Source organism: Anabrus simplex, chromosome 7 (genome assembly GCF_040414725.1).
Source record: "Anabrus simplex isolate iqAnaSimp1 chromosome 7, ASM4041472v1, whole genome shotgun sequence".
NCBI lineage: Eukaryota > Metazoa > Arthropoda > Insecta > Orthoptera > Tettigoniidae > Anabrus > Anabrus simplex.
This window is the reverse complement of record NC_090271.1, coordinates 59,714,601-59,727,168: the sequence shown is the minus strand read 5'-3', so window position 1 is coordinate 59,727,168 and position 12,568 is coordinate 59,714,601. Positions and strand designations below refer to the sequence as shown.

General features: G+C 36.3%; 1 protein-coding gene across 1 annotated transcript in view; it reads left to right on the top strand.

Annotated features, from left to right (window-relative positions):
* Window positions 1–12,568, top strand: part of LOC136876904 (26S proteasome non-ATPase regulatory subunit 2) — a 165,786-nt gene that overhangs the window by 113,989 nt on the left and 39,229 nt on the right. The window contains exon 14 of the mRNA XM_067150658.2: window positions 1,816–2,000. Within this exon, the coding sequence (XP_067006759.2) occupies window positions 1,816–2,000 (185 nt within the window). The remainder of the gene's footprint in view (window positions 1–1,815; window positions 2,001–12,568) is intronic.

Genomic DNA, 12,568 nt, shown 5'->3' with positions numbered 1-12,568 from the left:
GTCACAGAGACAAATATTGAGCAATTACCTTATCGGGTTCAGCTGGTGAAAGGTTTGTTTACAAAATACGCTCGCTCGGGAGGGGAACGAAATATTCAAGGCCGGCGCGCATCAGATAATACAGTTCCAAGGTTGCGGGAAAGACATTTTATCAGGAAATTAGCACCCAAGAGTTGGAAATCCAAACCTCAGAGATATCGTATCCTGTGTTCAAAACACGGCGAAAAGAAGACATAAGTGTACTGCTTGCAGGAGTGTGACTTGAGTCCCTGTCTCAAAGAGTGCTTCGAACTCTATCACACGGAACTAAATTACTAAGGAAATGTGAAACAATTATGTAATTATCTGCATATACATAGTTCTGTCATAAGGAATTCCAAATTTCGTGAAAATCGGGCTACTCTTATACTTGTAGTAATGCTTTAAGTGAATCGATGTATTTCAGTCGCGCGTAGTTGAAATCTCATCCGGCCGCGGGGTAGGAAGCTATTTAAATGGCTGCGACGCTGAGGGGTTAATGAGGTTTTACTGTACCTCCAAATGCAGCATTTGATCTGACCATGATCATGGCTGTAGATAGCCATTATACTTCCATAGGTACTGTTAGAAAATACTTCACAATGTTCAAACTTTTGATCAGTTGTGGAGGGCACTTCAAGGTCTCTAAGAAATTACAGGACTATATCGTAATTAACAATATGAAGTATTCAGTTGCTCTTTTGAGAAATCACTTGTATGGTATTCAAGATACATAAAATTCACGCCTAGAAACTTTTCTTTAATGCCTGTATTCTATGTCTAAACAGCAAGCCCACTCTAGGCCAGATTGTAAAGTGAAAATAATTAGTTAAGGAATTTTTTAAAAAAAGCTTTTATTCAAGCCCACCTGCAGGTTATGATGTTAAGGCATCATGTTTTTATGGTCTGTCACCATGGTTAGCTGGTTTGAATCCCATTAGCAGGAAAGAAATTCACCATTAGAATGTTGGCCAACCAGGTAGGAGAGGTGGTGGTATACAATTCCTTAATCACTGGACTGCATGCTAAAAGTGTGGGTTCATTTCAAAATTTCTCTGCAGTGCCCAGATGGAGTGAGGGCATATGAAGCTGTTGGTGATTCATTTGTCGAATTGGAGGTGGGGGTGGGGTTTAAACCCTGAGCAGGCCCCATGGGGTTATTTAACAGGAGGAAGCTATGTATCAACAATGGGTTTCACTTTCACACTATATTATTACCATCACAATCATTACACACTAAACAGTACAAAACTCGCAGTCATCACACTGAACACAGAAACACATGCATATTGATCATCACCTCTGTTGCAAGGAATAACTAATTGCTTGACCAAAGATGATGCACACGAATGAAGATCACAAATTGCTCACCATTAGAACACACACTTCTAACACTTTAATACTCCTTTTAGTTGTAGACGCTATTATTACAGTTAACATAACAAGAACATGCTAAAAGAATATCTAAAAATTATGAATCACCTCAAAAGTTTTGAATTAGCATTAGAAGCAAATGCAGTATTAAACAACTTTATATCAAGTATTGCCAATTTTACAGTAAACTAGTAACAAGAACAAGAATTTAAAGGCTGAAAATATTCTCAAAGGAATTACTACAGAGATGAACACGTCACCTGAAATGTTGATTGGCATGAAACATAGTGGAGAAAATGGTAGCTTTAATTGAAGACGCCTCAATATTTGCTTTATATCTACATTTTTTCTTTGATCTGTAATCAGTGTAGCCTATTTTGTTTTCTACTCTTTGGTTGTGAATTATATATTTTTGTATTTCAGGGTCGATATGGAGAGCCTGCTATTCGTCGAGCTGTGCCCTTGGCTTTTGCTCTGACTTCTATCTCCAACCCTCAGCTCCCAATACTTGATGTTCTCAATAAGCTGTCCCATGACTCAGATATAGAAGTGGCTCAAAATGCCATATTCTGTATGGGGCTTGTAGGAGCTGGCAGTAACAATGCCAGGTTAGTATTCATCTAATGATCTGAACTCACCACACAATTATACAGTAAAACCTCATTAATTCAAAGTCATTGGGATACAAAATTCGGACTTTGAATCACGTGATTTCAAATTAACCGCCAACTTGTAATTCATAAATGCCAACCTTTGCAATGTCACAAAATGTTCTAAGACCTGTTACTGCATTCAATTAACCTTGATTCACAGTTTAAACCTTTCAAATGCCATGAAAAAAACCCCCACTATTTCCAACATGTATTTAGAGTATTTAAATAATGCACTTGGATAACTCACTGGCAAACATAACCTCATGCAAGGAAATATTTTAAAAAAAGAGTACATGATTCAAAGACGAGGAGAAATCTATACTGGCTCCCCTATGCAAGTGCTTTATTCATTGTGGATTCCTGTTACTATTTTACTGTACTATTTTAGATGCCTGGTATTTGCATGAGAAGTACCTGATGCCCTTAATATATCATGGCTTATAGAATTTAAATGTGGAGACTAAGAAGAGATTCATTAAGTGCTATGTCTGGAGTGTGGCCTTGTATGGTTCAGAAACGTAGACTATTAGTGCATGTGATAAGAAACGTCTGGAAGCATTTGAGATGTGGTGCTGGAGGAGGATGGAAAAGATCTCATGGACAGCAAAACTCACCAATGAAAAAGTTCTTTGATGAATAGTTGAAGAAAGATCCTTTTTTAGCAACAACAAGAAAGAGAAGAGACCAATTAATTGGCCGTCTCTATAGGCACAATGGTTTCATAGTTAATATTCAAGACAGATCAGAGATGATATAGGAACAGGCTCATATGTGGAAATGAAGAGATTAGCGGATTACAGAGAAGAGTGGAGAAGACAAATTGCTCCCAACCAATCTTAGGATTGAGAATTAAGAAGAAGTATCAAACTTTCCTATGACGAGGAGAGAAAGTCTCTCGCTTTCATCTGCATTACAACACAGTACAGTGACTATCCTTGTATGATTTCCTGCCATGGCACTTCTCTCGTAATTTGGAAATGCCTACCCTTGCCACATCACAAAACATTCTAAGACCCGTTAATGCATGCAATCACCTTGATTCTCAGTTTAAACTTTTCAAATGCCATGGAAAACACAATTTCTGAAATGTATCCAACAAGGTGCATTTACATTATTCAAATGAAATGTCGTATGGCTTTTAGTGCCGGGATATCCCAGGATGGGTTCGGCTCGCCAGGTGCAGGTCTTTCTATTTGACTCCCGTAGGTGACCTGTGTGTCGTGATGGGGATGAAATGATGATGAAGACAACACATACACCCAGTCCCCGTGCCATAGAAATTAACCAATTAAGGTTAAAATCCCCGACCCGGCCAGGAATCGAACCCGCGACCCTCTGAACCGAAGGCCAGTACGCTGACCGTTCAGCCAACGAGTCAGACATTATTCAAATAATGCACTTGGATAAAACACTGGCAAATATAACCTCACGCAATGAAAGAAAAAAACACGATTCAAATATGTGGCCTCGTTGTGCAAATGCTTTATCTCTTGGATTACTGCACTGTTTGCATTTTTAGATGCCTTTACTTGGATGGAAAGTGCCTGATGACATTAAAATATCGTGGCTTATTGAACTTTCCTATCACGAGTGAAGGAAGTCTCTCACTTCTGTGTAAATTGCAACACAGTACAGGGACCCCCGCCCTTGTACAATTTCCCAGCTGGCCCTTCTCTCCATTAAAACCACAAGTCCATTTGGGCTCCGCATTTTTAAAAAAATAACGCAGTTTCATCGGCATTGGCAATATTGTTTGGTGCGTACAAATTAATTGCAGTATATGAGCCATGCTTTTTCGTTAACTGTCGGCATCGCCATTGTTCGCAGATACTGCTTCTCTACACACTGCCTGCTTTGTGATATTGTGGTGTTCCTTAAAATGCTGAACACAAAAGAATTATGATTTCACTCGAACTCAGCAAATATGAAGCACACTGTAGACACACTGCAGTAAGTGGAATTGCGGAAAGCTATCCCTGCACATTCCAGGAGATGCATCATTTCATCGCGCGGAGAAATTTTGAATTTAAGTTACTCTGTAAAAGCTGGGTTTTTGTTAATGTACAGTAGAAGTTCGCTATAGCGAGTACAGCATATAACACAAGAACCCCGTTATACTGACAATGTTTTGCTGTCCCTTCAAAATTCCTATATTAAAGTGTGTATTATCCTTCCGTTACAGCAAGAGCCTTATCACTGACACATCCGTTATTATGAGTGATTAAGCGTGCATGATTTTTTCTGTTTGGTATCGTTTCCTCACTATGTCTACTAGCAAGTTCTCTTGTTGACATTCAAAGGCGATATCAGAGTCGATTACTAATACCCGTCGACTGCTGTTCCGTAAAGAAAATTTGAAATGAAAGAGAACATATTTTCATAGTAAATGTGTAAATAACGTGTCCGATAACAGTTCTTAACTCGTTTAAAATAAAGGCTGACAAAATGATCGCTTACTTTTAATGCTAAATACTGCAATTAAGTAAAAATGGGATACGCCCCAGGATATGGCAGAGTGTATAATATTGATTTCACAGGTTAGTTTATATTTTCTCGCGTCTGGTTAAATTACGGAAAGATTATCATGTAATTTATAGCAAGAAGGTTCTCATTTTTCTACTGGTACATGAAGTGTGTTTTCATTACATGTAGCCTATAGTCCGGTTAAGTTCAGATAGGTGATGCTGTTGAATAAGGAAACTGAAACATTTGCCACAAAGTGCGATCGATCATCTTTGGTACAGTATAGTTTTCTCACTATATGCATTTGCGAGCTCTCTCATCGACATTCGAAGGCGATGTTGGAGTCGATAAGTTAAAACCCAACGACTGCTGTTCTCTAAAGAATATTCGAAATGAAAGAGGATTACAGTTAAAATTGAAATAATTGATAAAGAGATACAAACCAATTCAATACTTCAAATGAAAGAGTATAACAATGCATAAATAACGTGGCTGATAGCAGTTGTTAACTCATTAAAAATAACGGCTGAAGTAAACGATCTCTTAATTTTACTGTTATATACTGAAACTAGCAAGATACCCGTGGTTCGCTACGGTATTATACTGACATTTATAATTGAATGCTTATTGTTTTAGTATATAATCCGCCGAAATTCATGATCTGACTCATTTTCTGCGAAAATCCACCAAAATCCCCGATCTGACTCGTTTTCTATTAGATTACGGCACGTTTCCTCCCATTTTTCAATCATCCTTTCCAGCAATCGATTTCGTACTTCCCGGGCTAGGCTCAGGCATTCCTCCCGGTCAGTTGGGTCCGTAAATCTTTGCCATCTTTTCCTATAATCATTTTTAATATGGATAAAATCCTTCAGGAGATACGGCGTGGTGTCATATTGGGTGCCTTGGCGGCACTGAACCCGCAGCCGGACTGCATTCTTAGTCATTACCCGTCTAGGAGCCGTTTCCAGCGCGGTCCGCACATTTGACGACGGTCCGGAACGTTATTATTATTATTATTATTATTATAATTATTATTATGTGTTGCTGGAATGGCTGATGACAGGGAAAACCGGAGTATCCGGAGAAAAAAACCTGTCCCGCCTCCGTTTTGTCCAGCACGAATGTCACATGAAGTGACCGGGATTTGAACCACGGAACCCAGGTGTGAGAGGCCGGTGCGCTGCCGCCTGAGCAACGGAGGATCCTTATAAGTATATTAAGAACAGTAAAATCAATTGGTCTCACCTCCTTCTACACCCCACCACCGTGAAGTTTATTTACCGCCACCCCCCCCCCAAAAAAAGTAAAAGAAGGCTTGTTTATTTATGTTTAAAGGATATTCCAAACACCAATGTTCACGTCTATTACCTTCAGTTTTGAAATATAAGTATCCCCATAAAAATAATTTACTTTTTTCACTTCATTTCACACTACTTCCCCCCCCCCCCCCCAAGTGAATTTTCCCGCAAAAAAAACTTGTTTCTTTAATAGTAAATGATCTTCTAAATACCAATTATCACGACTCTTAACTTCTTCAGTTTTTGATTTATGTGTCCTCATGAAAGGAATTCAACTCCTTTACACTCCCGCCCTCCAAGATGGTTTCCCCCCCCCCAAAACGCGTATTTCTTTGTTTTTTAAAGGGGATCCAAATACGAATTTTCACGTCTGTAACAACTGTAGTTTTTATTAGATGTATGTATTCTCATACAATTAAGCCAATTAATTTTTCAATTCTTTCACCCCCCTCCCCCCACTTCATTGGATTTTCCGAGAATGCATGTTTCTTTACTTTTAAAGCAGATTGCAAATATCAAATTTCACGTCTGTAACATCTTCATTTTTGAGATATCAGTAGCCTAATTAAAAGAATTCGACACCATTTTCAGTCAATTTTACCCCCCCTCCGCCCAAGTGGTATTTCCGAAATCTAAAAATACACGTTTCTTTATGTTTAATAGAGATAAAAATACCATTTTTCACTTCTGTAACATGTTATTTTTTTTAGATATACTGTAAAAATTCTCTTTTAAAATTTCACCCCTTTTGAGTTCCCCTTAAGTGGAGTTTCCAAAAACAAATCACCTATGTTTCTTTACATTTACAGAAGATTCCAAACACCCACTTTTTACGTCTGTAACATTTTACGTTTCCAAGATATTCTGTAGATATAGTCTTTAAAAAATTCACCCCAATTTGTCACTCCTGTTTAAACCGCCATTAATTGGATTTTCCAAAAACAAAAAAAAACAAAAATACCTGTTTCTTCATTTTTAAAGGAGATCCCATATACAAATTTTCAGTTCTGTAATATCTTTCGTTTCTGAGATATATATATCCTCATTAAAGGCATTCAACAGGGAACAAAAAAATACGTGCTCCTTTATTTTTAGAGATTCTAACTACCAATTTTTACATCTGTAAATTTTAAAGTATTAAGATGTAGACACTCATTTTAAAATTTCACTCCACCTTTTCATCCCCCGGTATTTGGATTTTCCAAACACGAAAAAATACGCGTTTCTTTACTTTTAAATAGATCCCAAATACCAATTTTCAGGTCTGTAATATCTTCAGGTTCTGAAATATAAGTAGCCTCATTAAAGGCATTCAACCCATTATTCACCCTTTTACACCCTTCCTATTGGGATTTTCCGAAAACAAAAGAATACGTGTTGCTTTCTTTTTAAAGGAGATTCTAAATACCAATTTTTACATCTATAAACTTTAAAAGTTTTGAGATATAGATAGACACATTTTAAAAAATCACCGCCTTTTCACCCCCCCCCCCATTAATTGGATTTTCCAAAAACACAAAAATACGCGTTTCTTTATTTTTAATGGAGATCCCAAAAACCAATTTTCAGGTCTGTAATATCTTCAGGTTCTGAAATATAAGTAGACTCATGAAAGGCATTGGACCCCTTTTTCAACCTTTTCCACCCTTCCTATTAGGATTTTCCGAAAACAAAAATATACGTGTTTCTTTATTTTTAAAGGAGATTCTAAATACTAATTTTTTACATCTATAAACTTTAAAAGTTTTGTGATATAGATATACTCATTTTAAACATTCACTTCCTCTCACCCCCCCCATTAATAAGATTTTCCAAAAACAAAAAATCACGTGTTTCTTTACTTTTAAAGGAGATCCAAAACACCAATTTTCAGGTCTGTAATATATTCAGTTTCTGAGATATAAGTATCCTCATTAAATGCATTCAACCCATTTTACCCCTTTCCACCTTTCCTATTGGGATTTTCCGAAAACAAAAAAATACGTGTTTCTTATTTTTAATGAAGATTCTAAATACCAATTTTTACATCTGTAAACTTTCAAAGTTTTGAGAAATAGATACACTGATTTTAAAAATTCACCCCCCTTTTCACACTCCCATTAATTGGATTTTCCAAAAACAAAAAAATACGTGTTTTTTATTTTTAAAAGAGATCAAAAGTACCAATTTTCAGGTCTGTAATACCTTCAGTTTCTGAGATATAAGTACCGGTATCCTGATTAAAGGCATTCAACCCTTTTTCCCCCATTTTCACCCTTTTTCACCCCTCTTATTGGGATTTTCTGAAAACAAAAAAATACGTATTTCCTTATTTTTAAAGAAGATTCTAAATACCAATTTTTACATTTGTAAACTTTTAAAGTTTTGAGATATAGATCGACTCATTTTAAAATTTCACCCCCCTTTTCACCCCCTTAGCGAAGGAATATCCAAAAATCCTCTCTTAGCGAGCACCTACATCTTAATATGAATGTATCCCCAAAATTTCATTTCATTATGTCCAGTAGTTTTGGCTCGGCGATGATGAATCAGTCAGTCAGTCAGTCAGTCAGTCAGTCAGGACAAGCTATTTTATATATATAGATTAAGTAAGAATGTGATACACCTCAAGATATGACAGAGTATATCACTGATTTCAGAGAATAGTTCATATTTTCTCACATCTAGTTTAATTTTGGAAAGGCTATTCACATGTAAATTTTTAGCGAGGATAACTCATTTCTCTACATGCATTTCAAATATGGTTTCATGACACATATATGGTTAGGTTAAGTGACACCATTTGAAGAAGAAAATTCAGAAGTGATACCGTATTTCTCCAAATCCAAGACGACGCTTTTTTCCCTCAGAATCTCATTTGAAAAAATCAGGGTTGCCTTCCATTCACGGCCTAACAGTAATGAATACCACTGGCAACTACCACGGTAACCACGCTGCTTCTTTTCACCCCCGCACGTGCACGCACACGCAAAACTCGCTGACAGTAAACGACTGCCATTTTATTATACATCACTAGCCGTGACAACTGGTTGTACAGTGCCTGTGTGTAACATCAATGGATCTCGAGAAATAGTGAAGAGAAAATGGCAGTCTATTAGCCTCTACAAAAACGTTTCTCAAATCTACAAAGTGGCATCAAAACATGCGAGCCTTCGAATTCTTAGAAAGGCCACGGCTACTCATTGGCAGAGTTATAACACGTCTATTGTACCTGACTCTTAGTAAAATTAAGTTGTACAGACAGCAGGAATATTTTAGTGATGGATAGTCATTACGATACGTGGAACAGGTATTGCCGACAAATTTTCAATGGGTTCTCGTCGATATTATGATGCTAATTTTAAGTTAATGGTTATTAAACACTCGGAAATGTAGAATAATTGTGCAGCCACAAGAAAATATGGCATAGGCCTAACTAAAGCCAATATTTGGTGTCAGCGTGAAGACAAAGATAGCTAAAACATGTGTAGTGTACAAAAAATGCATTCAGTGGTCCACAACAAGGACGCTTTAAAGAGTCGAAAATTAGATTGTGAGGTATGGGCACGAAAACTTCAAGGGCAAATGGCCATGCCATGGCGCAATAAGCTCGTTCTAGGTGTATCCCATTTTTACTTAATTGCAGTATTTAGCATTAAAATTAAGCGATCGTTTAGTCAGCCTTTATTTTTAACGAGTTAAGAACTGTTATTGGACATGTTATTTACGCATTTATAATGAAATTTTGAATTTTCTTTATGGAACAGCAGTCAATGGGTGTCACTAATCAACTCCGACATCGCCTATCAAAAACTCGGTGGATTTTTGCAATCTAACTAAAGAATTTAAATTTAGATCATCTCACACTACATGTTCGTTTGACATAACCAACATGTTTACAAACATTCCAATTGAAGACACTATCAGAATCATTCAGAAGAATTTAACGAACAATAAATTGATTAATTAATTAATTTTGTGTGACTATTTCTAGCCGAGTGCAGCCCTTGTAAGGCAGACCCTCCGATGAGGGTGGGCGGCATCTGCCATGTATAGGTAACTGCGTGTTATTGTGGTGGAGGAGAGTGTTATGTGTGGTTTGTGAGTTGCAGGGATGTTGGGGACAGCACAAACACCCAGCCCCCGAGTCATTGGAATCAACCAATAAAGATTAAAATCCCCGACCCGACCGGGAATCGAACCCGGGACCCTCTGAACCGAAGGCCAGGACGCTGACCATTCAGTCAACGAGTCGGACCAATAAATTGATAAGCATGCAGGAAATTGAAGATTTTATTAATGTTTTAGAATTTGTATTTAATCAAAATTATTTTACATTTAATAATAAAATTTACCGGCAAAAAGGACTCTCAATGGGAGCCCCAGCATCAGACATATTAGCTAACATATACTTAGACTATTTGGAACACACGAAGATTATTAATCAAATAGAGGGAATGGATGTTAGGACACGATATGTGGATGATGTTTATGCTATAACAGATAACAGACTCACCGATAGTAAAATTTTTAAAAATATGTTGAATAATTTGGATTCGAATATAAAATTCACTTCAGAGGAAGAAGAAGAAAAATCATTGATTTTTCTAGATGCAGTCACGAGAAAAGGAAAAGGATTTTCTTTCAAAATACACAAGAATCCACTTTCACACCAACCACTATCAGAGGAACAACTCATTACACCCTGAGGCACAAGAAAGATCAGCATATTATAGTTACATTAACAGAGAGCATTTAGTATACCATTGTCCAAATCAGAAAGGAATAAAGAACTATTGTTTATCTGACAACAGCCCTTTTTAATGGTTTTAATACTAATATGATGGATAAAATAATTAATAAATTTTTGGAGAAATGACAATCTAAATTAACAATCAATTCTAGTAAAACTGAGAAATACATCAAATTCACATCCACATTCACAAATTTATTTAAGAGAATTTTTTTTCCACCAATAACAACATGAAACAGAGTATTCTCAACCATGATACAGTAAATCTCTCTGAAACGTGTTGGGATACTTAATATTTTTTCACACCTAGTTAAATTTCAAAAAAGCTATTCTCATGTACATTTTTAGCAAGGATAACTCATTTCTCTACATGCGTTTCAAATATGTTTTCATGACACATGTACGGTTAGGTTAGGTGATGCCATTTGAAGAAGAAAACTCTGGGGGGATACCGCATTTCTCTGAATCCAAGACGATGTTCTTTTCCCTCAGAATCTCATGCAAAAAATCAAGGGTTGTCTTGCATTTGCGGCCTAACAGTAATGAATACCACTGGCAACTACTGTGGTAACCACGCCACTTCTTTTCACCCCTGCGCGTGCACGCACACACAAAACTCGCTGACAATAAACAACCACATCTTTATTATACATCGCTAGCCATGACAATCGGTTGTACAGTGTCTTTGTGTAACATCACTGGAGCTCTAAGCCTGCGAGCCTCGAATTCTTAGAAAGACCATGGCTACTTGATGCAAGCGCGATAACAGGTATAACTTGAAAACAATATTCTCTTACCCATGGGTAACTAATGCAGATATTAAGCTCGAATTATTATGGTTATTATTATTATTTTACGATTGTAATTATTATTATTATTATTATTATTATTATTATTATTATTATTATTATTATTATTATAACTTGTATGTATAGCTGTGAAGTGTTTCATTCATTTAGTATTAGCATTCATTCATTCATTCATTCATTCATTTATTTCAATTAATTCCAACGAGCCTGCATTCTCATACATAGGAATTGTACAGGACATTACATACTGGCGGGCACTTACACATCAAAATATAGTTTGTGTATATAAGATAATTAGTAAATGGTTGAACATATAAACACATACAATATATAAAATATGTACATCATCAATATGAGGATTACAGAGAATTATTTCTGACTGTATTTACATTTACGTAACATGAAAGTTGCAAAGGTACAAGAACGGATTATGGAGTATTTTCATTTACATAAGAGTTGCTGAAGTACAAGAATAGATTTCAGATTATTTACAATTACATAACACAAAAGTTGCAGACGTACAGGAATTGATTACAGAGTATTTACAGTATATATACATAACACAGAGTTGCAGAGGTACAAGAACAGATTACAGAGTATTTACATTTACATAACATAAAAGTTGTAGAGGTACAAGAATAGTTCCGGACAGTTTGCAAGATTGTTTGGGAGAATGCCTTAAATGACATCTGATATTTTGATTTAAACAGCACTGTACCTTTCCCAAAAATAATGCTTGACTCTTTGTTTGAATTTTGCCAAAGTTGGTGCTGTTTTTATCTCCACAGGGATGTTATTAAATAACTGGATCGCAGAGAACTTCAAGCTGTTTATACCTTATTTATAAGAGCAAACATTGTATAAGGCAAAGTCATTTGCATGCCTAGTACTATATGGATGGTTGTCAGAATTCAGAGTATATGCAGTGTTGTGTTGTATAAATTTATGTTTTATTTTATACATGAGTACAGCTGTATTGAATTCTGCACTCATGCTTAGGGGTGGTATTTTAGCACTTAGGTATAGATATTTTATTGATGTTAAGTAGGGAAGATTAAGTATATTTCTAACAGCTCTATTTTGTACTACCATTAGCTCATTCAAGTCGGACTTCTTACAGCGCATCCAGATTACATTCAAGTATTGTAGGTGACTATGAATTAAAGAGTAGTAGATGTGTTTTAGAAGATGTTGTGGGATAAGATAACTAAGTTTCTT